The sequence below is a fragment of the Anomaloglossus baeobatrachus genome, chromosome 1, assembly GCF_048569485.1.
Source record: "Anomaloglossus baeobatrachus isolate aAnoBae1 chromosome 1, aAnoBae1.hap1, whole genome shotgun sequence".
In the NCBI taxonomy this organism is placed as follows: domain Eukaryota; kingdom Metazoa; phylum Chordata; class Amphibia; order Anura; family Aromobatidae; genus Anomaloglossus; species Anomaloglossus baeobatrachus.
Window position 1 is genome coordinate 793492088 of NC_134353.1, and position 27715 is coordinate 793519802.

General features: G+C 45.0%; 1 protein-coding gene across 1 annotated transcript in view; it reads right to left on the reverse strand.

The window, feature by feature from the left end:
• Positions 1-27715, reverse strand: part of LVRN (laeverin) — a 237581-nt gene that overhangs the window by 110914 nt on the left and 98952 nt on the right. Inside the window, exon 6 of the mRNA XM_075341890.1 lies at positions 23480-23593. Within this exon, the coding sequence (XP_075198005.1) occupies positions 23480-23593 (114 nt within the window). The remainder of the gene's footprint in view (positions 1-23479; positions 23594-27715) is intronic.

Genomic DNA, 27715 nt, shown 5'->3' on the forward strand with positions numbered 1-27715 from the left:
TGCCATCATTGTACTCATATTAGGACAAAGCAGAGGCAAACTCTACAAGGATGTCTAATACATGGTACTACATAAGTGCTAACTAAAAAATAATTATTAGTGATAAGCGAGCACTAAAATGCTCGAATGCTCGGTACTCGAATCAAGCAGGTCGGACACTCGGACGGGCTTGATTTGAGTAATGAGTATAATGGAAGTCAATGCTGAAATGGATGGAAACAGCTCTCGAATGGAATGGTAATAGCATAGGGAAAACGCCTGGACGCATCTCTGACTCCCAGGTCGCTGCTGGGAACAATGTTGTCAGAGTACTACACCTGTGACAATAAAACATACAGAACCGAAGATAAAATGGATTTTATAGGAAAAAATGTTAAACATTCTTTCGTGTATAATGACTTGTATGTAGGGCAAAATACAAAAATGAAAAAAAAAAACAAAAAAAAACCCAGCCTCCTACACCCTTTAGGCTATGTTAATACGTTTTTCCACTTTCTCGTTATGGGTGAGTCTGATTCTTTAACTTATGATCTATTATTGTAGGGTTTATTTTCTTTCCCTAACTGGTTCACATATGGGCCTAAAATCATGGCGGTCTGGAATATATGCCTAACTGGGTCATCCTCTTTGTTATTGTTACTTAGTGTCATTGATAAACTGAGACCCATTTAAATTACACTCAAATGTTACATATGAATATTGATCTATACTGGCTATTGGTTTTTTCATGGGATGTATTCTGCCATTTATTGATATATAAGGCCTTTGGACATTACATATAGTCAGTGAACTATTCATTAATATTGGCTTAATAATAGAATATTGTTCCCCCTAGCCTGTTTTTGTGCCGAGTGTTATTCTTAGAGACTTCCTGTATATACTGAATCACCTTAATCAGATTTTACTTCCTGTATTTTACCTCTTGTTGTAATTAATTTTCATAATAAAATAATTTCTACTTTTTGCAAAGAGGCTTTATGCGATTTATTATATATGAGTCACATTTATTATCTCGGACTACTATGACCCCTTAGCTCTCTTGTTTCATTAATACTGTTGAACAAACGTTGCAAAAATAGCTCCAAAAATGCTGAAAGAATTGACATGCTGCTTTTTTCAAACAAACAGCAGTTTTCCATTACAGTCAGAAAAAAAACAATTGTGTGCATTAGATTTATGAACTCCCCTAGCTTTTACTGTAACTGTAAAAATCAGCTTCTAATTTGCATAAAACTCATGAGATAATGCTGCAAAAAATGTAGCAAAAACATAACATGTGAACATAATCTTAATAGCATTAATAGCAGAGCCATTGCTCACCGTATTTCCCCTTTTCCTATGACTACAGTAGATGACATAATAGAGGGGGAAATGAAACTACACCCGCCAGCAGTCACCGGTAAATGTAATCTTAACCTTTTACTACCTTATCTGGGTATGTGGCGTGTGTGACATGGTCAGGCCAGGGCTGACTTCAGGTTTTTATGGGCCCCAGGTGAAACACTTTCAGTGGGCCCCATGCACACGCAGACATGCACATGCACAGATACATACACATACAGGCATACGTACATATACATATTTAAAGAGAAATTCAGAAAAACACATATAAACAGACAAATCCATACACAGTGCCCCTATGTGACAGCATTATACAGCCCCATGTGGCAGCATTTTGCAGCCCCCATGTGGCAGCATTATGCAGCCCCCAGGTGGCAGCACTGTGCAGCCCCCATGTGGTAGAATTATGCAGCCCCCATGTGGCAGCATTATTCAGCCGCCATATTGTTTAATGCAGCCCTATAGTCATCTGGCCACCGTGATTAATACATACTCTATTCTCCTCATTTCCCCACTGCTCCAGTCTCCTCAGCGTGTGCACTGGTCTGCTGCTCTTACAGATCAGCCCACAGGCGCGCACAGAAATGACGTCATCGTGCTACGCTGTACTTAGCTGTCAGAAGCAGAGCATAGACAGACGCTGCAGGAGAATGATGAGAGAGAGCACGCCGCTCCCTCTATCATCATTGCTTTCAATTGTATCGGCAGTGGCTAGGAGGCAGACGGTGGTCTCCGTCTGCAGGAGCCGGGAAGACGGCTCGATGGAACCGAGGTGGACCGGGACAGGGTAGTGGTCCGCCGGTACCGACCCGGGGAACCGACTCGGAAACCGGAGCACATAGGGGGGTACTCGGACCCTGAAGCCGGAACCAGAAGCGACTGGAACCGGTTAATTTACCGATTGAGGCCAGGACTAGAGGTCCTGTCCCACCCAAAGTCCCTATTAGAAGACAACAGCCCACCGAGGGGGATAGAAGACCACCGCCAGGGCTCCGAGATCCCACGGGACAGCGTCTGCGGGCAAGGGCTCCTTAGGCCACATCCAGCCAGGAGTGGACTCCTGAAGTTGCAAGCACAGGCAGTCCACCATTTTACAAAGGTGCAGGAGAAAGACAGAAACCACCAGCCGGGTGGGGGAACCAGAATGCAGCCGGCTGCGGGCACCGACCACCATCACCTTGGTTTACTAGAGACTCGTGTGTTTCCTTCAATAGTGAGTACACCAGCACCCTGCGGTCGCCCATCTCCCTGCACCAAAAATCCCAACGGGTCCCGGGGCCACCATCCCGCATAACCTCTCCCCCGGGTGCCCCGTAACTGCAGCAATGGTGTCCAACCTCACCACACACCGTGGGTGGTGTCACGAACTTGATACGGCTCAGCCCGTACATATACGTCCTACATCCACCACCACTATAACCCCCTTTTTGATTGAAGTGACCGCGAGACCCCCGGGTCCGGAGACCCTCGAGCCACCCATAGAAGGTCCAGATCCGAGCAGCTCGGCTGCTGAGAGCGGGGTGGTACATATGCACTGTGGAATGTCTGCCCAAAATTAGGAGGTACTCCAATACACCCTGATGGACACATAGAGGGGGTCCTCAGAAAACATTTTTTCCCATTATTAAAACTGGGGCTCTTACACTAGTAAAGTGCGTATAATGCGAGGGTCACTAGAAAGGCAGTGGAACATGAAGTCAGGCATGTGTGATAGACTCCCACAAGGAAAGACTTCGCTGTCCCCACCAGGAAGATGACTTTCCATCTCCTCCTCCTCCCTCTACCCTTCCTGTTCCTCCTTTTCAGGCCATCCATGCAGAACAGATGGGATGAAGCTGGCATTGGTAGTACTATCTGTAGCGCAAGAAACCATGTCCTGTTCCTCCTCCTCAGCCTCCTTTTCATTATCACCCAATCTGCGTTGAGAAAATGAGATGAGGCTGGGTTGGGTAATACCACCCTGTGTACTTTCTTCCTCCATCTCCAACTGGTGCACATGCAAAACGTCCTCTTTAATTGTGAGCAGCAAGTGTTTGCGTAGGCATAGAAGTGGAATGGTTACGTTGCTTATGGCATCATCGTCGCTCACCATCTTGATTGTAGAGAACCTCGCAGATATCAGACATTCATGCCCACTCATTGGTTCTTACGTGTGGAGGCTGACCGCAATACCAACGGGCATATTGTAGTGTTGTAGCTGGTATTCAACTACTGCCCTCTGCTGCTCACAAAGACTTGCCAACATTTGGAATGTAGTATTCCAGCATGAGGGCAGGTCGCAAACCAGTCAGTGAGCTGGCATTTGTAAGCGCTACTGCAGCATTGCCAGATCAGAGGCAGCTGTAGGTGACTGTAGCTCAGGCAAATCTTGGTAGGTTTTCAGACACGCAGGTATGGCACGTGTGTGAGCTTGCCAGGCTTCAGAGCAGCTACCAGGTTATAGTCATTATCACACCCGACCATGCCTGATTGCAGGTTCACTGGCGAGAGCGTCAGATCTGTTTATGTCTACGGCATTACCGTGATTGGCAGGCAATCCCCTCATGTTTAGCTGCTGAAAACAGCTGCAACACATGCAGAGCAGTGACTCGAGCAGGGCACTCAAGCACCAGAAATATTCAATCAAGTATCAAGTGCACGCTCACCCATCACTAATAATATGTTCACAGGGAGGGCTGTCCTTGAGTTCTGTTGTTTTGTGCCAGTGAGGTCTTTTTATTCTTTTTCAGAATGAACATTTGAGACAATTAGATATTTCAAAAGCTTACTGGCACCTTGTATATTTCTGAAATGTAGAAATTCACCTCCAGGTAAAAAAAAAAGTATTTAAAACCACATATGATTTTTTTTCATCTGTAAACTGACTCTTCACAAAGTAAGAGTATTGGAACCGTAGTGCCACCTATTGGAAGTAGCATCTTAAAGTCTATATTTGCCTTATGATTGGTGATGCTGGAGAGAGAAAAGGCTCAGACTAGCATCTTGTCATAGTGGAACCAGAAATAAAAACTCCACAGGGAGTCACTCACCTTGAATAGTTGTGAAAGTCACAACTACTATGAAGAGCATAGAAAATGTACTCCGGCTGTTGCAGACCCCATTGGTAATCGATGTATATAGCAAGAGGAGAAATGGGTTAATCTGCTCTGCCCTATGGAATGAAGACGATCAATTGAAGATCAATAGTGTGATTTTATTTTTCTATGCGTTTTGGAGTGTTATACTCCTTTTTCAGGAAAAAAAATCACTGATTTACATATGCGATTTTTTTTTATTGAAGAAGGAGTATAATACTCCAAAATGCGTACAAAAATAAAATTACACCATTTATCTTCAATTGGAAGGCATGAGAGAAAAAGGGACTCACCATGCTGTGCTTAAGCTATGAAGACAAGGATCCAGAGTTCGAAGGGTGCACTGCTAATCCCATACTGGTGCAGAGCAGCAAGGAATAATGAAGGCAATTAGAGGAAGAGTGAGGAGTGCAGCACAAACCATCAGGTATATTAAAAAAATCCAATTTATTGTTCTACATTAAAAAGCAGAAATGAGCATTCACTGACGCGTTTCTGGCACAGAGGTGCCCTTAGACATTAAAAAGCAGAAATGCTATAACTAAGGGCACTTCTGTGCCAGAAATGTGTCAGAAAATGTTCATTTCTGGTTTTTAATGTAGACCAATAAATTGGAATTTTTTAATATATTGGATGATTTGTGCTGCACTCCTAATTCCTCCTCTAATTGCCTTCACTGATCTTAAATTGATTCATTCCACATGGCAGTTCGGATTAACCCGTTTCTTCTTCTACTATATATTTACCTTATGAATGGTCTTTAAACATAACTTGGGATAAGAAGCCAAACTAGAAACTCCATTTCCAGATGGAAGGAATCAGATTTGGCCGGGTGAGAGGTCTCTGACAGGGAATCTAAGGGACACAGTTTCTCCTTGTGGAGACTGGTAAGTCTGCATAGGGAGACTTGTAGTGGATGCAATGCTCCCCTGGCAATTTAAATATGCAAATAGCCTCATAAGAGGGGAAAATGATTAGAAATCTATTGCCACCTATGGAATGTAGCAAGGTCTTTTAAAAAATCCATATAGACTTTTAGGAATGTGACACGCCCACCAGGTCCGTGGCGCACTCGGACATGGGCTGGTTCTGTTGGGAGGTCACGGAGGCAGGGCCCGACTCCATAACTGTTTGGAGTCAGGAAAGTGTTGACTGCTGGTGCTACCTAGCGTGGGGGACCCCCTTCTTGCTTCCAGGCATAACATTACCCCCTGTGAGGAGGGCAACACTACTGTGGCAACCAGACCACTGAGGTGCCACAAATGCTAATTCCAATATGTGACCAGGACCCTTGGAAGCACAGCAGTGCGAAACGACTGTCGTCGTCTGGAGTGCCAGTCTACCGCCCCGGGGCTCGGCTGGCTGCCGAGCCGCTCGTATCCATGCTCGTCGGTGGGTGGCTCGAGCTTCTCATGGACCCGGGATCCCGCCGCCTCTCTGAAAAGGAGGGGGGGTCACCACCTGGCGCTACGCGCAGAGGTGGGGTGGTTTTTGGAATTAAGAGTTCGTAACGCCACCCACGGGGCTGTGGTGAATGGATGGACACCACCGCTGCCGTTGACTAGGCTCCCGGGGACGGTGTTATGCAGCTTGGTGTTAACCCCTCCATGAGTAGGGGGTGAGGGCCCCGGGGCCCCGGGGGTTGCTACTGGGGATGCTGATGTAGGGCAATGTTGATGCGGTGTGGTGCTCGGCTCGAGGGCACTGGTGTACTCACTATTACAGACACACTGGAGTCTCTGGTAAACCAAACAAGATGGTGGCCGGCTGCGCTTCTCCCCTTTCTTCGAGTTGGTGGTTTCCGCCTTTCTCCTGCACCTTTTTGTGTAGATTTAACTGCCTACGCTTCAGCGACGGTAGTCCGCTCCCCAGCTTGATGTGTGCTGAGGAACCCCTTTTTCATGCAGATGCTGACCCTTTGGATCTCTATGCCTTGGCGGTGGCTCACTATCCCTCTGAGGGGGCTGTTGTCTTCAGTCAGGCCTTGGATGGGAAGGGACCTCAAGTCCAAACCCCAATCAGTTAATTTGACTCGGTCCAGTGGCTTCTGGGCCTCGTACTGGGTCTGAGTACCCCTCCTGGTGCTCCGGTTTCCAATTGGTTCCCCGGTTCGGTACCGGTGGGCCACCACCCGTCCCCGGTCCTTACGGTTCCATTGGCTGTAATCCCAGCTCCTGCAGGCGGCCACCACCGTCTGCCTCCTGGCCACAGGATATCTGGCCTACGACCCTGACCCCTGACAGACATTCTCTCCTCTTCTGTTACTCTCCCTACTCCTCTCCTTCCTCTCCCTTTCACTGTCCTTTCTCATCTCTCTGTGTTTTCCCGCCTCAGGCCATGCGAACTACTCGGTGGGCGTGGCCAACCACCTGGCTCCGCCCACCTGGTGTGTACGTCAGAACCTGAGAGGGGTCACTCATGGTTTTAGGTTGGCTGCTGGTACCCTTTTTAGGGGAAGGGTGTTGTGCGGGGGCCTAACTGTGACTACCTGGCTAGTCCAGGACATCACACCAGCATCTGGTCTTGGACCCGATCACCTTTTATGCATTTATAATAAAGCATGGACTTTTATACAACAGCGTGTGCCACGATTCTAACTTCTCTTATGATTATCTTTGCTGGACTGATTCCCTTCTGGTGAGCACCACTGTACAGAGCCTTAAGGCCACTTTACACGCAGCGATCTCGCTAGCGAGATCGCTAGCGAGTGTACCTGCCCCTGTCAGTTGTGCGTCACGGGCAGATCGCTGCCCATGGCTCACAACATCACTCAGACTTGTCACACGGACTTACCTTCCCTACAACGTCGCTGTGACCGGCCTAACCACCTCCTTTCTAAGGGGGTGGTTCGTTCGGCGTCACAGCGACTTCACTAAGCGGCTGCCCAATAGAAGCGGAGGGGCGGAGATGAGCGGGACGACCATCCCGCCCACCTCCTTCCTTCCTCATTGCGGGCGGCCACAGGTAAGGAGATATTCCTCGTTCCTGCAGTGTCACACACAGCGATGTGTGCTGCCGCAGGAACGACGATCAACATCGTACCTGCAGCAGCAACGATATTTGGGAAATGGACAGCGTGTCAACGATCAACGATAAGGTGAGTATTTTTGATCGTTAGCGGTCGCTCGTACATGTCACACGCAACGACCTCGCTAACGAGAACGGATGTGCGTCACGAATTCCGTGACCCCAACGACATCGCGTTAGCGATGTTGTTGCGTGTAAAGCGGCCTTTAGTGGTTAGTGTCACTTCTCCTGTCCCTCGCAATAGTGAATCAGGTGACCTGATCGTCTGTTACCGCATTTGTTTTCCTTGTTTAATACCAATAGGTGGCAGTAATTTACAAGTCCTCTCCCACTATGGCTATTCGCACAATTTAATTCCTGAGGATCATTGCATTGCCTATTAGCCTCTCTACACCAATTTGGCACTCTTCACATGCATAAAATTTACTTCTTAAGGCCCCTTTACACACTGAGACTTTTTAGCGATCCCACCAGCGATCTCGACATGGCCGGGATTGCTGGAAAGTCTCTAACAGTCGCTGGTGAGCTGCCAAACAGGCAGATCTGGCCAACGACGCAGCAGCAATACGGACCTGCATAATGACCTCGCTGGAAAGGGAACGCTAGCACGCCTATGGGCTGGGTCGCTAACAATGTCGTTGTAATGGTGTCAAACACACCAATACATGCTGCGTATCGGGAAACAAAGGACCAAAGAATGATCCTGAACGACTTGTAGCAAATAGCGACCTCACAGCGAGGGCCAGGTCGCTGATGCGTGTCACACACTGCAATGTCGCTGGGGAGGTTGCTATTATGTCACAAAACCGATGACGTTACAGTGATATCGCTAGCTATGTTGCAGTGTGTAAAGGGGCTATTAGACTCCTTATTTTATTTAGTTCTAATTTTTATAGTATTTGACAAGCGGGTGTGGCCCACAAGATTATATGGGGCTGTATCTTTAGGTTGCTTTGCAAAATTACCATGTGAACACTGCCCCCTTGTAAAGACTAAACAAATTATCACTAAAGAAAAAAGAATGTGTCTCTTGGACCATTTGGCGGATTGAAAAAAAAACAAACATAATAGTACCGTACTCTGAGGAGCAGTGAGAATAATATAAGAAAAAAATCTATTTTGACTTGTTGACAGGTCCTCTTTAAAGAATCAATGGTTAGAAATATTGTGGTTTTATTTATAAGTAGAGATGAGCTGACCCATAGAAGTTTGGGTTCGGTGGATGCAGCCGGACTTTAGATTGGGACCCGTATTTGATCATGGAGCCCGAGCCCCATTGTAAGTCACTGACTGGGCATTTCGGGTCTATGCCCACATGCAGCCAGCCATAAACAGAGCAATTCTGGGAAAGGGAGGACAGATATTTTCTTTGATTGGTACGAACACCGAACTTTAAAGTTTGGGTCCACTCATCTCTATCTATAAACTGTGTCTAATATTATAGCTCAAATTGAAAGGACTGATTTGTAGCCACCCATTGATAAGGAAAGCGCTATCCTTAAAGAAGTAAACCATGGGAAGCGGACTCAATCTGCGCTGCTGATTTCAAAAAGGTCCAGGATATATTAAATATTATATATAATCAGTGGCTTTCTGTCAAGGCATTTCAATCTTTATTCAAACCAACAGCGCAGATTGAGTTTGCTTCCCTGCATTATTTCATGTACATCCCTGGATACTGCAGCAGATAATATCTTGTTGTCAGTGGTTGTGTCTCACACAACTTGCTCAGGTGAGCACATCCCTGTCTTCCCTTCCCTTCACGAACCCACATGGATAAGAGCCTATTGCGCTCTGCACTTTTTTCTTTTCCCCTTGAAAAAGTGGCAAAATATTAGAAAAATCATTTCCTGTCTCATCTACTTGTAGCATCTTTTCTGGCTTTTGCTGTACGATGTGTGTATGATAAGCTTCAGTTTACAGTTCCTTGAGCACACCAGAGATCCTTCATATAGTAAACCCGTGAGGATCAGATCTTAAGTGAAGTGAAGGGGATTAAAAGGTAACCCATTAGGCTGGTGTCACGCTTGCAGGAGACTCGCATGAGTCTCACATCGCATCACCCGACACGCTCGCACACTCTCCTGACAGGAGCAGGTCGGCTGCATGTATTTCTATGCAGCTGAGATGCTCCTGTCCAAAGGGTGGCAGGCCATGCCGGGTGATGGGATGCGTGACTCACGTGAGTCTCTTGCAAATGTGACTCCGGCCTTAGCCTGTATTCTGCTGGGCCTCTACTTCCACTTTTGTTAGCTGGACCCATTATTCAGTCAACATTGATCAACCATGGCGTCCTCGTCTGACCCTACCTGATAGTGAAGAACAAATGTAACACACTGGAGGACGATAGCAAGTTTGTGGAAATAACTTTGCACATGACCAAACCAACATGATTTTGACTATACGATTCGCAAATTATGGTTTCTACATATGCATTTGCTCTTTTGCTCCAATATAAACCCTGTCCTGCTCGGTTCAGACAGTTCAGTCATTATAATGTTATTTTTTCCCTGTTTTTCTCCTGTTTTTCTAACTCTTGCTAAAATATTTTTGTTTACTTATTCATTTCAGTTTTTGAAAAATAAAGAGCCTCAGAAATCCTCCTGCATTCCTGTAAGCCGTGTATGGAGAGGAAAACACTATTTGCTTTGTGAATGGCACAGCTTGCTCCTTCGCACTGCATAAGTGATAATTACTCAAGGCTCTCACATACTTGGAAATTTATTACCATTTCGAGGTGAATGCTTTTTATGCTGAAACCCATAGTAAGCTACATGCTGTCATGTTCAAAAGAACAAAAGAGAATCACCATTAGTGTCCATAAAAGCTGCCATAACAAACGCTTTACAAGCAGCAAGAGAAAAATATACTTGGGATTGCTGCATTTTATAAACAGATCCCAAAGTTACTCTTGACACAATCATTGACCCTCTGTGAAATATTTTCAATTTGCTGTTAATTTTTTAGCTCTCATGTAACAAGCTTCAAATTATTCATTATTCATCATGATTGAAGTCTAATCCTGTACAAAAACCAAGTCGAGTAATTTACATAAACAACATGATCGTTGCCCCCTACTAAAGAAAATGGACTTTGTAACAAAAGAACTTTTGTAACTGCTTCTGAACATCAACTGTTTTTATTGATTAATCTAAGTATTACCAATCTATTACCTGTAATATCTTTTTATTCCATTTTACTGGGATGTTAGGTGTTCAGGCACAGGGCCATATTCTGGATTGATGTTTTATGACTCTTTAATACAACTCCCATAGCCTTTTCAGGAGTCATGGACTACAGCAGGTCTTCAATATGATAGAAGTGTCCTTTCCTAAAAGCATTGCCGCTATGGAAGAATACGGTGTCCCACATTGGAAACATATGTATTGTCTAAGGGTTTTTAAAGTAAAATCTGTCTATTTGCCATTGTATGTCATGTCCTAGATCTCCTTCATATCCTTTACACAGTCTCACTTATTAGATAATTATGCCATGTCCACAAGATCATATGTCAGCAACTGTTCACGACTTAGAACATAGAATGTAGAACAAGCTGTCAAGTTGTCCAAAGCATGGGTTTCATAATGCTCAGCCAACGCATTCAGTCAATTAAATTCAGAATAACTATTAGAATGTAATGTCAAGCTCAAGGCCTATGGGCTAAATCTGACCCGCGACATATTTTTATGTTACGCGCAAGCTGAGTTACTAGTAACACCGGGTACTTTTCTCTGTAATCCATAGCGTCCAGCAGAAAGAAGCACCGTCCGTGATTTTTTAAAATTTGCCTTTTTTAAAAAAGAAACAGAATTTCAGGAAAATAACATATCATCAACCATTAAGCATGGGGGTGGATCAATCATGGTTTAAGGTTGTGTTGCAGCTAATGGCATGGGGAACATTTCATGGGTAGATTGAATAATGGATTCAATGAAACCTCAACAAATTCTTGATGCAAATGTATCACCCAGGGAAGGGGGCATTCGGTCTCGGGCGGTAACAAACGGGAATGTCACTCTGGTGGCCGTTGCCCGGTCCCGTGCCCTGGGCCCCTTTTTGTAATGGGTGATATTTCCAGGGGTGAATAGAGTTAAGGTCATGTGACACCACCTGAGAGTTGCGGTTAAGGATAGAGAACCACCGCTGCTAAATGTGGGTACTCCCAGAACTGGTGGTGATTGCAGCAATGGTGTTAGGCCCTCCGCAGGTAGGGCTGTGTCTGGGAGATGATGAGGGATAATAACGGAGACCACACTAGGTTGTCTTTAACAGTCTCTACTCCCTTGGATCTAGGAGTTGCTGGTTCAGGTCCCATGGAGCAACAGTGCCAATGTAGTGACCCAGACCTCTCCGTCCCCAACACTCTCTGTTGGTTGGGTCCCCGTAGCGTGGATCATTTGGGGCCTGACTGTCCCTTTTGGAGGTACAGTCTCCTTCTCCGTACGGCGGGCAGTGCGGACCCTGTGGGGAGGTAAGTGTCCGAACCCCGATCCTAGTTTACTACTGATGCCCCCGGATTATTTGGTTTGGTGAAGTCCATGAAGGTGTCCTCACCGGGCAGGTATTTATCAAGCCGTGTAGAACTGGCGCCTGATCTAGGGCCCTGTGCCCCGTGCGTGCCAGCGGTATCTCCTGTACCCAACCTGGCGACCTCTCCCCTGTGCCCCCGGGTCACCGCTGCACAGATCCAGCTCAGGCACATCCGCACACCTCTTCTGTGTGCCACACACTCTAGATTCTCTGACTGCTGACCCCTCCCACTAGGCTGGCTAATCCCAGGGACTCGTTCCTTTCCATGGCGACCATCCCCTTAAATGGTTAACCCTCTATGCCCGGTGTGGAGTGGAGAATTAGGATTTTTGTTGTGCTTTGGTGGTATTGGCACTGGTACTCCAGGTCCCAGGGCATAGGTCCTGCATCCCCAAGATGATACAGTTCCTTGTAGTGCCCTGAGTGTCTCGGGGGCACTACACAAACATAACACCATCTGTAAAAAAGCTGAAGTTTAAAAGAGGATGGCTTCTACAATGATAATGATCCTAAACACACAAGTTCGCAATAGACTACATCAAAAGGTGGAAGCTAAAAGGTGTTACAATGGCCCACACAGTCCTCTGATCTAAAACCATCATTGAATATTTGGGGCTAGACCTCAAAAGAGCAGTGTAGGCAAGACGACCCTGGAATTTAACAGAATTGGAAGACTTTTTCCAAGACAGAATGGATGAACATCCCTCAGACAAGAATTGAAAGACTCTTGGCTGGCTAAAAAAAGCATTTACAAGCTGTAATACTTGCCAAAGGGGGTGATATTAGGAATAACCATGCAGGGTGCCTAAACCTTTGCATTAGTCCATGTTCCTTATTTGTTAATTTAAAAATGGAAAAGATGAATATATTTTTTTTGGGACCTAAACTACAATCTTTAATAGTTGATGGGTGGATCCAGACTTTAAAAGTACACAGGTTCAAAAGTACTCGAGCACTGACCCCGGAGTTCTCAGGGAACTGCAGGCAACGATCTGGGTCCGGCAACTCGGGTAATTAAAAAATAAATTAAAAATAAACAAAAAAAGGGGGAAAGCAGTTATACTTACTGAGTCTCTTGCGCAACTGTACACTGCTTCTGCCCCACTCATACTGCTTCCAGGTCCGCTCATTATCCTTCATGCATATGCACTGCTTCCCCTGCCCACTGGCAGTCTCCACAACTTTGATTGGTTGCAGTCAGATGCGCCCCCACCCTATGTGACAGCATGTGTGACTGCTTTTAATCAGAGACGCTGTCTATGTGTTTATATTGATGTCAAAATAAATAAATTGGCTAAAGGGTGCTTTACACGATGCAACATCGCTAACGATATACCGTCGGGGTCACGTCGTTAGTGACGCACATCCGGCGCCGTTAGTAACATCGCAGCGTTTGACACCAAGGAGCGACGATCAACGATCGCAAAAACGTCAAAAATCGTTGATCGTTGACACGTCGCTCCTTTTCATAATATCGTTGGTGGTGCATGCCGCTGGTTGTTCGTAGTTCCTGCGGCGTCACACATCGCTATGTGTGACACCGCAGGAACGACGAACATCTCCTTACCTGCATCCACCGGCAATGAGGAAGGAAGGAGGTGGGCGGCATGTTCTGGCCGCTCATCTCCGCCCCTCCTCTGCTATTGGGCGGCCGTTTAGTGACGCCGTAGTGACGTGAAAAGGTATGTGCGTGTGACGCTGCCATAGCGATAATGTTCGCTACGGCAGCGATCACCAAATGTCACACGAACGACGGGGGGCGTGTGCTATCGCAGCGTGTAAATCACCCTTTAGGGTCCCCCATATTATGATACCCAGCACAGGTAAACATATGGCTACAAGCTGCAGCCCCCAGCTGTGTGCTTATCTTGGCTTGGTATCAAAATAAGAGGGACTGCATGTGGCTTTTGTTAATTATAAATAAATAATTAAAAAAACTCGGTTTCTATACCCAGCCATGGTAAAGTTGACAGCTGGGGGCTGGTATCCCAGGACCCATGCTTATTGGGTCCCCCAGACCTAAAATTAGTAGCCTGCAGCTTCCCATGATTGTTGCAGCCTCTAGATGCCACAATTCCGGAACTTTACCCAGCACATCCCGATTACCCTGGTGCAGTGGCAATTGGGGTAAAAAAGGGTTAATAACAGCTCACAGCTGCCACTAAGCCCTAGATTAGTAATGGGAGATGTCTATGAGACCTGTTATGATCCGGAACCATGGAAGACCACCATAAATCATTGATAAAAGGTGACAAGAGCATTGGCAACTAATCTGGCCGCCATCCCCTTACTAACCATCAACACTAGAAGTAGCCGAGGGGTGAACTAACATCCTGTGCACCGCGAACCCAGCCGGAGAACTAGCTATCCTAAAGGAAGGAAAGAAGAATAACTCTCTGCCTCAGAAAATAGATAAAGAATAGCAAGCCCCCCACATTCAAAGACTGCGGTGACATAGGAAAACACAATACACAGATAGATGATAGGATTAGCAAAAGGTGAGGCCCTACTGACTAAATAGGACAGGATAGGAAAGGGACTGATGGTGGCCAGAGAAAAACCCTATAAAAATCCAAAAACCTGATAGTACAAAAAGCCCTCAGATCGCTAGATCTGAACTCTGTCCTATACCAGGCGCTCTTATCATACCAATGAACAGAAAGCAAGAACCATTTCAATTCAAGAAGCAACAAACACATGGACTTATAGGAGCAATACTCCAAACATAGCTGCAGGGAGCTTCCCAGCTAAGCAACTGAGAGGGAAGATTCCTGCATGCAAATAAACTGACAATAACCACAGCAAATGACAAACTCAGATAAGAGCAAAAAGAACCAAACAACAAATAAAGAGCCAAGAACTTATCTGGGGTAGATGTGGTCTGGAGCAGGATGAAGCAGGCTGGTTTACAATGAACAACTGACATCCGGCATAGCCTGCTAACAGACCAGGGTTTAAATAGGCAGAGAGTTAGCAATGGAATCGCCCATTGCTTAACACACCTGGTCTCTGTCCAAACCATTCCTGGCCACAAGAGGGAGCCTCACAGCAGCAAAAGCATAACTGACATTCACAACAGAGACCACGACCTATTACTAATCTGTAACTGAAAAAAATCAACACAAAAACCTTTATTTGAAATAAAATTAAAAAAATACCACTCTCTTTCATCCCTTTCTTAACCCTCAAAACACCCACATTTGATTTAGTCCATACGAGGTCCCAAAAAGATTCCAGCTCTACTACATCTGAAGTGACAGCGTGCAGGCATAGAACATGACTGCCTGCTGTGCGCCTCAGGCAGAGACTGTGCCACAGTGATGAGCGATGACATCTCTCAGGTTATTTGTGGTCACAGCTGGAGGTTCCCACGGTCCTCCACCTGTGACCGCAGGTAACTTGACCTCAGGTGACCTCATTGAACTGAGTGACCTCACCTCAGATGAGGTCACTGAGTTCCCGGACTTGCATCTCCTGACAGAAAACTACATGCTTTTTGCCAAGAGATGAAAATTTGGTGCTAAAATTTCTACACCATATTCCTGCAACCAATCTACACCTCCTGGCAATAAAACACCATGCGGTTTTGATGCAATTTTTTTGATGGGAGGTATAGATTGGATGCAGGAATATGGTGTAAAAATTTCAGCACCAAATCTGCATCTCTTGGCCAAAAAAATGCACAAAAATGATTTTGACAATCTGTGCAGTTTTTTGCCAGGAGGTGCAAATTTGGTGCCTGTGTTTGCACCACAGCACCAAATTTTCACCTCCTGGCAGAAAACTGCAACGAAATGCTATCAAAACCACTTTTGTGCATTTTTTTTTGCAAAGAGATGCAGGTTTGGTGCTGAAATTTTGATACCATATTCCTGCAGCCAATCTATACCTCCTGTCAAAAAATTGCATCACTATCGCATCAAAACCGCATGGTGTTATGATGTGTTTTTTTGCCAGGAGATGTAGAGTGTGTGTAAAAATATGGTGCACTCCATCCGCTATACTTGTGCTGGAAGACGTTTATTGAAACAGGTGCATGGGTGAAAAGAGGGCCGGAGGCAACCTGTCAGCTGGCTCCCAAGAGAGGACGACGGCCGTTTCGCCTTAATTAGGCTTCCACGGGTCCACTGTTGGACCCGTGGAAGCCTAATTAAGGCGAAACGGTCGTCGTCCTCTCTTGGGAGCCAGCTGACAGGTTGCCTCCGGCCCTCTTTTCACCCATGCACCTGTTTCAATAAACGTCTTCCAGCACAAGTATAGCGGATGGAGTGCGGTCTTTTCCCTACCTCTCCTACTATCTTCGGATCCTCATTGCTGACGTGCACCCCCGCTCTGGATTAGTCACTTTGCAGCTACATCTCTCCGGATACATGCGGTACCGCAGGTAAAAACGCGGATTGGTGCAGGACCACCCTTTTGTTCCTTAAAAATATAGTGCAGAAATTCCAGAACCAAATCTGCATCTATTGGCAAAAAAAATATGGTTTTCTGCCAGGAGATGCAGGTCTGTAAACTCAGTGACCTCACATTTGGTGAGATCACTCAGTTCCATGAAGTCACTTGAGGTCAGGTTATCTGCGATCACAGGTGGAGGACCGTGGGAACCTCCAGCTGTGATTGCAAATAACCTGAGTAATGTCACTGCTCATAGCTGCAGTCATTCTCTGTCTCAAGCCCACCGCTATTCTATGCCTGTGTGCTGTCACGTCAGATGTAGCAAAGCTGGAATAGTTTTGGAATCTTGTCTGGATTACATCAGACCTGGTGTTTTGAGGGTTGATAAAGGGGTGAAAGAGAGTGGGTTTTTTTGTATTTTATTTCAAATAAAGAATTTTTTTTCGGTGTTTGTGTTTATTTTTTTTCCCTTACAAATTAGTAATACGGGGTCTCAAAGACATCTCCCATTACTAATCTAGGGCTTAGTGGCAGCTGTGAGCTGTTATTTACCACTTATTACCCCGATTGCCACCGCACCAGGGCAATCAGGATGAGCCAGGTAAAGTTCCAGGATTGTGTCATCTAATGGATGCGACAATCCTGGGCGACTGCAGGCTGCTATTTTTAGGCCTGGAGGGCCCAATAAGCATGGGTCTCCCAAGCCTGAGAATACCACCCCCAACTGTCGGCTTTAAAATTGCTAGGTATCAAAATTGGGGGGGAGGGGGGGGACCGCATGCTGTTTTTTAAAATGATTTATTTAAATAATTTTAAAAAGCCGGATGCGGCTTATCTTATTTTGATACACAGCCAAGATAAGCACACACCTGGGAGCTGCAGCTTGTAGCTGTATGCTTTATCTATGCTGGGTATCATACTATAGGGGACCCTAGGCCAATTTGTATTTATTTATTTATTTATTTTTACACCAATATAGACACACAGACAAGCGTCTCTGATTGAAAGCAGCCAGACACAATGTCACACAGGGTGGGGAAGCAATGTGTCAGTATCATTTCTCAGGTTGGTATGAGTTAGTAGATCCTAAACATGTATAGGTTTACCTTTATCTAAGGGGTTAAAAAAAAATCAGAAGTTTGTCCAAAAAAAGTGGCACACTTTTTGCTTCATTTTCTGCGACCTGTAGCGTTCTCATTTTTCGGGATCTATGGCTCAGTGATGGCTTATTTTTTGCATCTCAAGCTGATGTTTATTAATGGTACCATTTGTTTTGCAGATGCTACGTTTGGGGGTAACACAGGTGCAGAATACCGTTGAGATAGCCACTTTCAACCTACCAAGTCATGGAGGGGGTGGTTGCTGGTATTAAACTTGCATGCTAATGAGGTTTTACATAAGGCACCATTCACACAGGTATGTGCAGTGCACAGTGTCTGGCAAACAGCCTGTTAATGATGCCCTTCTATTAGATCAGGTGGACTGCCCAGCACTATATACCGTATTTTTCGCTTTATAAGACGCACTTTTGTTCCCCCAAATTTTGGGGGAAAGTAGGGGTTGTGTCTTATAATCCGAATATACGGATTATATACTGCAGGGTCCAGAGAAGGTGGGGGCCATTCTGGAGCGGTGAGGAGGGCTGAGGTAGGCTGGTAGAGGCTGGTGAGCTGGTGACGCCTGCAGCCTTTGATCTCCTGCTTCCGCTCATATAATATGCACAGCCGCTGTCCATCACCGTGGTTCTGAAACCGCACTGCGGCGATGGGCTGAGGGAGCGGCGCATATTATATGTGCCTGGGCTTCCCTTTGATCGCACATGCCCACCCTGTGTTAGATATGGCCCCCGTGCTGCTGCCCATAGTAAAATAACTTTTTCCTTACCTCCTCCAACATGTCTCCCCGGTCTCCCTCCTGCTGCTATGATCATGCACGCAAGGATGTCACTCTGCTGTGCCAATCACATGACCGCACGGAGAACCAGGAAGTGCTACAGTGCAGGAGGCTGGAGCTCAACCACACGGAGGGAAACACCAGGGAGGGCAGTGCTGGAGGCCGGAGCTCAACCACACATAGAGAGACACGAGGGAGGATAGCGCTGGAGAAGGTAAGGAAAGACATTTACTAAAAGCAGCAGCATGCGGGCGATATCTAACACAGGGTGATGTGTGCCAGCCACAGTGGGCCATGTGCAGCCATAGTGGGCCGTGTGCCAGCCACAGTGGGCCATGTTGCAGCCACAAGGGGCCGTGTTGCAGCCACAGGGGGCCATGTGCCAGCCATAGAGGACGTGTTCCAGCCACAGTGGGCCATGTGCCAGCCATAGAGGACGTGTTCCAGCCACAGTGGGCCATGTGCCAGCCATAGGGGCCGTGTGCAAGCGATAGGGGCCGTGTGCCAGCCACAGGGGGCCGTGTGCCAGCCATAGAGGACGTGTGCCAGCCACAGGGGGCCGTGTGCCAGCCATAGGGGACATGTGGCATCACTGGGGGCCGTGTGCCAGCCATAGAGGACGTGTGCCAGCCACAGGGGGCCGTGTGCCAGCCACAGGGGGCCGTGTGCCAGCCATAAGGGACATGTGGCATCACTGGGGGACGTGTGCCAGCACAAGGGGGCTATATTCAATATAAGGTGGCCATATCCAGATTAAGGGGCTAATTTTAAGATGGGGGGGCTATGAGGGACATATACACTATATGATTTGTTAGACGGACACTGGCATTATAAGACGGACCCCATTTATTAAAAAATTCTCTATTCCTTCACCAAGTTTGGGGGTGCGTCTTATAATCAGGTGCGTCTTATAAAGCGAAAAATACGGTAAGTGCATTGATTAGGCTATTTTCACATTTGCGTTGTGCGCATCCGTCGCATTGCGTTGTGTGACGGATGTAACGGATGCATTGCATATAGTGGCATAACTTATGCGACAGATCCTGCAAAACAACGAATCCGTTGTAGCTTTTTTTTTTTCAGCAATTTACTCAACTCAGCACACGCAATTGTGTAAAGACGGATCCGTCAAAGGAATCCGTCAAATGACGGATTCCGACAGATTCCGCCACCATAGGCTTCCATTATAAAAATGACAGACGACGACGGAATCCAGGACATTGCGTTTTTTTGACGCTCTGGGAAGCGCAGAAAAACTCTACATGCAGCGTTCTTTCCGCCCGGCGGATGCAACACAGTGTCGGCCGGTGGATGCAACGCAGTGTACAATGCAGATACAATGCAAGGCCATCCGTCGCAATGCGTCATCAATACAAGTCAATGGGAAACAGCGCACATTCATTAACGGATTGCGCTGTTTCCCAAAGCGGCGGATTGCAACGGCTGCCAAACAACGCAAGTGTGAAAGTACCCTAAACAGGACTGACACCCCAAAAGGGCTCAGTTGCATCCTGTGGAAAATTGTGCAATAAAAAATAATATACAGTAAAATGATAATTAATGTGAGGTATTAGCCTATATTTTGGCCAAAATACATATGCTCGTAACCCAAATGTTAAGGGTCCCCCTTGCTTACGAGTCCCTACACTAAATTCAAAATGATTCACAGAAAAGGAAATAAGTTCAAAGAAAAAAAAAGAAAAAAAACTCACCAGAAAAAAGCCACCAGCCAACACAGGTCAAAATGTCAAATGCACACACAGGATGCAGTCGGCCTCCTATGATAAAGGTGGGGTAACATGTGCAGAATACCGATAAGATAGCCACTATTTCATCGGTATTCCCCACCTCATCGGAGAAGAGTGCACTATCTTCTCCGAAGAGGAGGGGAATACCGATGAGATAGTGGCTATTTCATCGGTATTCTGCATCTGTGTTACCTCACCTTTATCATACGGGGCCGGCTGCATCCTGTGTGTGCATTTGCCATTTTGACCTGTGTTGGCAGGTGGCTTTTTTCTGGTGAGTTTTTTTTTCTTTGAATTAGTCCTTTTCGGTGAATTAATTGGAGTGTTAATCTTCTGCCACACATAGAATTTTGCATTTAACCCAATAAGTTTTACTTTGGTCTCATCCGCTCATCTGACCAGAGCACCACATGTTAGATAAGTCCGCTACATGCTTTTTTTTTAAAATTGTAAAGGGAACGTCTTATGACTTGCTTTCAAAAAAGCCTTTCTTCTTGCACTGTTCCAGAAAGACCATGGCTTAATGACTAACCATTATCCTGTGGATAGATTCTTTCCCCTGAGCTGTATATCTCTGCAGCTCCTCCAGAGTAACTAGGGGCCTCTTGGCTGCTTCTAGACAGCCATGTCTTGGTAGGCTTACTGTTGTGCCATACCTGTCCATTTTTGGATAATGGATTGAACATTGATCTGTAACATGTTCAGAGCTATTTTCTTTTTAATAACCTAACCCTCTTCTCCACAACTTTATCCCTGACCTGTCTGGTGTGTTCCTTGGTTTTCCTGATGCTGTTTGATCCATAATGTTCTAAAATGAACTTCTGAGACCGTCACAGAACAGATGTAGTTATACCGAGAATAAATTACAACTAGGTGAACTAAATTTACTAATTAGACTTCTGGAGGCAATTGGTCACTCACGATTTTATTTACGGTTATCAAGCTACAGGGCGCTAAATATAAATGCATGTCACAATTTTCAGATTTATATTTTAAAAATATTTAGAAAATGATTTATCTTATCCTTTCAATTTCACAAATACTTGCTACTTTGCAATGTGAAAAAATGTGGGAAAGTTCATGGGTTATGAATATTTTAAGAGCTCTTTACCTCTCCCCACTTTCCTTAATAAAGTGTGATTCCCCTCTCCCCAACCTCACATACTGTATATTCCTCCCCACTCATTCCCTTCCCCTTAAATAATTTACTAATACATTCTAAGTTTGTTACTTTTGTTTCATAATTTCAAAAATAAAAATATATTGGATGATGAATATCTTAAGGCAAGGTATGTATAGATGTATTTGGGAAAAGATTGATCCAATAAACCTTTTAACTTCTTTATATCCCTATTCTTTCTGTGCCTTTAGCTACGTCTGTATACACTTATACAGGAAGACTGTCAGTCACTGTTTAGGACAACCTGCTTGAAAAATGCATAGAAAGAGCAGGGATTTAATTTAATAAGAAAAAGTATATTGAACGTTTTCCCACAAACCTATAAAATCAATATTTGCAGCTCCTCCTGCTCTATAACATGCAGCCTTCAGATGTTTAATGTAACCGGTTTCCTTTAAGGCCTGTTTCACACATCAGTGAAAAACACAGATGTTTTCCACTGACGAATAAAAAACACATACAGTTAGGTCCAGAAATATTTGGACATGGACAGTGACACAATTGTCGCGAGTTGGGCTCTGCATGCCACCACATTGGATTTGAAATGAAATCTCTACAACAGAATTCAAGTGCAGATTGTAACGTTTAATTTGAAGGTTTGAACAAAAATATCTGATAGAAATTGTAGGAATTGTACACATTTCTTTACAAACACTCCACATTTTAGGAGGTCAAAAGTAATTGGACAAATAAACCAAACCCAAACAAAATATTTTTATTTTCAATATTTTGTTGCGAATCCTTTGGAGGCAATCACTGCCTTAAGTCTGGAACCCATGGACATCACCAAACGCTGGGTTTCCTCCTTCTTAATGCTTTGCCAGGCCTTTACAGCCGCAGCCTTCAGGTCTTGCTTGTTTGTGGGTCTTTCCGTCTTAAGTCTGGATTTGAGCAAGTGAAATGCATGCTCAATTGGGTTAAGATCTGGTGATTGACTTGGCCATTGCAGAATGTTCCACTTTTTTGCACTCATGAACTCCTGGGTAGCTTTGGCTGTAAGCTTGGGGTCATTGTCCATCTGTACTATGAAGCGCCGTCCGATCAACTTTGCGGCATTTGGCTGAATCTGGGCTGAAAGTATATCCCGGTACACTTCAGAATTCATCCGGCTACTCTTGTCTGCTGTTATGTCATCAATAAACACAAGTGACCCAGTGCCATTGAAAGCCATGCATGCCCATGCCATCACATTGCCTCCACCATGTTTTACAGAGGATGTGGTGTGCCTTGGATCATGTGCCGTTCCCTTTCTTCTCCAAACTTTTTTCTTCCCATCATTCTGGTACAGGTTGATCTTTGTCTCATCTGTCCATAGAATACTTTTCCAGAACTGAGCTGGCTTCATGAGGTGTTTTTCAGCAAATTTAACTCTGGCCTGTCTATTTTTGGAATTGATGAATGGTTTGCATCTAGATGTGAACCCTTTGTATTTACTTTCATGGAGTCTTCTCATTACTGTTGACTTAGAGACAGATACACCTACTTCACTGAGAGTGTTCTGGACTTCAGTTGATGTTGTGAACGGGTTCTTCTTCACCAAAGAAAGTATGCGGCGATCATCCACCACTGTTGTCATCCGTGGACGCCCAGGCCTTTTTGAGTTCCCAAGCTCACCAGTCAATTCCTTTTTCCTCAGAATGTACCAGACTGTTGATTTTGCTACTCCAAGCATGTCTGATATCTCTATGATGGATTTTTTCTTTTTTTTTCAGCCTCAGGATGTTCTGCTTCACCTCAATTGAGAGTTCCTTAGACCGCATGTTGTCTGGTCACAGCAACAGCTTCCAAATGCAAAACCACACACCTGTAATCAACCCCAGACCTTTTAACTACTTCATTGATTACAGGTTAACGTGGGAGACACCTTCAGAGTTAATTGCAGCCCTTAGAGTCCCTTGTCCAATTACTTTTGGTCCCTTGAAAAAGAGGAGGCTATGCATTACAGAGCTATGATTCCTAAACCCTTTCTCCGATTTGGATGTGAAAACTCTCATATTGCAGCTGGGAGTGTGCACTTTCAGCCCATATTATCTATATAATTATATTTCTGAACATGTTTTTGTAAACAGCTAAAATAACAAAACTTGTGTCACTGTCCAAATATTTCTGGACCTAACTGTATATTCACCCTATTCTGGCTTCTGTAAAGTTTTCAATAAAGAAAAAGTGGTCAGAGATACCTGCAAAACAAGTGGGTGGGAAGAAGCACTAAACTGATTGGCCACGCCAAACAGACAGAGCGCCAGCAAATTGTCATTAATCATACAGCTGATTGAATGTATAATGCCTACCAATTTCAATTTAGGGTCAATAAAACTGGCGCCTATGTATTCAAAGTAAGAGGCAAATCCTTCATTGAGCCAAATGTCGTTCCACCACTTCATGGTAACAAGATTTCCAAACCACTAGAAAAGAAAATAGAAACATAAAATGACAGTTGCTTATGTGATCATCAAATGTATTAATTCGTACAGAGAGAAAACATAATATAACACAATGTATACCTGTGTGAAGCTGCCCATACACATTAAAAATGTCTGCAGATCCCACTGATCATAGACAGATGTGCTCAAAACAAATACCTAAAATCTGTTATAAAATCAATAGCCCTGGTGTATGACCAGAAATTGGACATTTCAACTAGAGAGCGAATGAATTTGAGAGGAATTTTATTCTATAAAAATAGCAACAAAAAGAGGAATAAATATCCTCCAAAACTTAAGTATTACTTGAAGCAAAAAAGGGCAGCAGTTGTACATCGCCCAGGCCAAAAACTAGTACTCCAGCAGGATACAGCTAAACCCCCACTAGGTGGAGGCATCACAGGTGCAGGAGGAGCAAATCACACATACACTTCCAAAAGCCAGGCCCCTTTCTGTTAGGCCTTGTATATTAGAGTTACTGTCGCGGTATGGTGCACAGATGGAGTACAGATTGGCAGCCCGCCTAATCTAATCGTATGGAAGTCACCGAATAGGCTGTGGGCTTGTGACTGTGTATCTGCATATGTGAACAGCGCTCTATGCAAGCCATCAGTGTGAAGTTTTATCATCCAGCAATCGCCCCCTCCATTTTTTTGGAAGGGTGTGTGTGATTTGCTCCTCCTGCACCTGTGATGCCTCCACTTAGTGGAGGCTTAGCTGCATCCTGCTAGAGTACTAGATTTTGGTCTGGGCGATGAACAACTGCTGACCTTGTTTGCTGTAAGTAAGGAATTGAATTCTAATCAAATTTTCAGGTAACAGTCGGCCACTGATCGCCATCCTTTGGAACCATAAAAGGTCATCAAAATGTTAGAAATAAAAAAATCCATAAGATCAACTCTCCAACCACTCCATGTTTCTGCTGCAACTTCAGATTTTCTTTCCAGGCCTCATTGAAGCTGGAAGTCCCGACCCATTAGGCGAGAATTCTGTGTAAGTGCATGAAAGATCATGGAGTCAAGATGGTACAACAGAGATTTCAGCATGAGTGGTGGCGAACCGAAGATACGGTGAGGACTAGACAGTTTACAGAGAGGAGCGGAGGGGCCGAAGAGCAGTGAAGTGGTTATAAGTGTTAGCTTGTTTACATCTTACCTTATGCTCTGTGGTCTGATGAGACACCAGAGCATAATAAGGGACATTAAAGTCGCAGAGAACGACTTCTAGGCAAAGCTAATTTCCTGGGAAAATGCAAAGCGAACAGACAAATTCAATCCACTCATCATGGTGTTAAAGGGTTAATTACTGTGACAGATTTATAGATCAGGTCGTTCCAAATGTGGCGATACCATATATATGTATTTTCTGTTTATTTTTGCTATTGCATAACTATTTCTATTTATTGGTATATTTTTTTCTTTTTTTTGGTTCTGTAATTTGTGGGGGGTTTTTAATGATATATTTTTAATGAAAATTTTAAACATTAAACAGTAAACAATAGGGTTAGCATCAAAGTATGATATAATCTTTCATCCAGTACACGGACTGGGAAAATGTAGCTTCTAAATACAATAGATTTATGATAAGCATTGTTGGAAACTCCTTTACCAGCAATTGGGAAGATGAAAAGTGGGGGTTTTTAATAGTTTTTTTTTTACTTAGTCCCTCTATGATAAGTTTAGTAATGTGATCACTGGTCTAATTCATTGCAATAGATTAGACTTGTCGGCGTGACACTGGCAGAGCAGCTTTTCACTATGCTCTTCTCATGGTCTAAGGGGCACTTTGCACACTGCGACATCGCAGGTGCGATGTCGGTGGGGTCAAATTGAAAATGACGCACTTCCGGCATCGCATGCGACATCGCAGTGTGTAAAGCCTAAATGATACGATTAACGAGCGCAAAAGCGTCGTAATCGTATCATCGGTGCAGCGTCGGCGTAATCCATGATTACGCTGACGCGACGGTCCGATGTTGTTCCTCGCTCCTGCGGCTGCACACATCGCTGTGTGTGAAGTCGCAGGAGCGAGGAACGTCTCCTACCGGCCTCACTGCGGCTTCCGTAGGATATGCGGAAGGAAGGAGGTGGGCAGGATGTTGACATCCTGCTCATCTCCGCCCCTCCGCTCTGATTGGCCGCCTGCCGTGTGACGTCGCAGTGACGTCCACGACCCGCCCCCTTAACAAGGAGACGGGTCGCCGGCCACAGGGACGTCGCACGGCAGGTGAGTGTGTGTGTGAAGCTGGCGTAGCGATAACTTTCGCTACGCCAGCTATCACCACATATCGCTGCTGCGACGGGGGCGGGCACTATCGCACTCGGCATCGCAGCATCGGGCTGCGATGTCGTAGTGTGCAAAGCCCGCCTAACAGGGGGCCAGGTTCTCCACCTCTGTTTTCAGATAGGGATTTTCTGCCTATGAGGCATTGCAGTTGCTGTTCTGACTATTTGGTCACAATGCTGCTTGAAAGATAGAATGTCTGTCTCAATGTATACCTATTTATAAGATGGTTATATCTCTGATTCATTATCTGTATTGTTATACATTTTGAACTATCTATGGTGATTCTGGTACAATATTTACCTTTGAGAGGACTTATTCTGGATTGGGTTTCATTATTATTGTCTTTGGTGTTTTTTAATATGTCTGCACTGTGTTGTATTTTGTATGTGTGTTTTTAAACTTTTTGATACACAAATAAAAATTATATTATAATCTAATTCTGGAGTGAGTGCCTTTTGGTCAAGCGCTTTTCTTGTGATTGATATAGTTGGTTTTGCTTGACAGGTGCACCCCCCCCCCATTACTGATAAATTTACCGTATAAACTATGGCTGTGCACTTCTAATTGTTTTTACTGGCAGAGCAGCTTTTCACTATGCTCTTCTCATGGTCTAACAGGCCACGTAGCTGACAGACCAGGAGGTCATTATTATTTGATCACTTGCTGATCAGGTTGATCACTTTGCAGGGGTCCTGATTGGGTGAGAGAGGGAGACGACTTTGTCTCTCAACCTTCTAAATACTACAACTGCTATTGATCGTAACATTTAGAGGGTTAAACAGCCAGGGGCTGTGTTAGGAAAAGAAAAACCACAAAAAACTACATCAAAAAAACACCAAAAAGGAGCCAAGACAAATGATATGTGCACACACAGAATGTGGTGAGCCTTCCTCATAAAGATGGCTGCAGCCGAGGTGCAAGATGCTGATGTCACAGCCACTCAACCTCCACATTAGGGGGGAGGGGCGGCTGCTTAGCATAAGACATGCACACTAATAAGGCTTGCACTGGGAGCCCATCATATAATGAGTGAAATGCACAGTGTCTGAACTGTGACCTATAAATGACGCCAGAAACCCAGGTCAGGCGGGCAAAACAGCACTATATAAGTGCATCTCGCACGGATACACGAGACGCACAGTGTCTGAATAATGGCCTATAAATGACGCACAACACCAGGTCCAGGCGGGTCAGTTAGCACTATGAGTACATAACACATGACAGGCTCACCATTTAACCACCTGAATTCAAAAGGTCCACACACATCCTGCAAAAATGGATAAAATGTGCCATACCTCAAATAGTGAGATATTAGTTTATATTTTGGCCCAAAATATGTAAGCTCGCAATCCGTTCGTCAAGGATTCTCACACTTGCGAGTCCCTACACTGAATTAGTTAGAAAAACCACAAAAAACTACATCAAAAAAACACCAAAAAGGAGCCAAGACAAATGATATGTGCACACACAGAATGTGGTGAGCCTTCCTCATAAAGATGGCTGCAGCCGAGGTGCAAGATGCTGATGTCACAGCCACTCAACCTCCACATTAGGGGGGAGGGGCGGCTGCTTAGCATAAGACATCCACACTAATAAGGCTTGCACTGGGAGCCCATCATATAATGAGTGAAATGCACAGTGTCTGAACTGTGACCTATAAATGACGCCAGAAACCCAGGTCAGGCGGGCAAAACAGCACTATATAAGTGCATCTCGCACGGATACACGAGACGCACAGTGTCTGAATAATGGCCTATAAATGACGCACAACACCAGGTCCAGGCGGGTCAGTTAGCACTATGAGTACATAACACATGA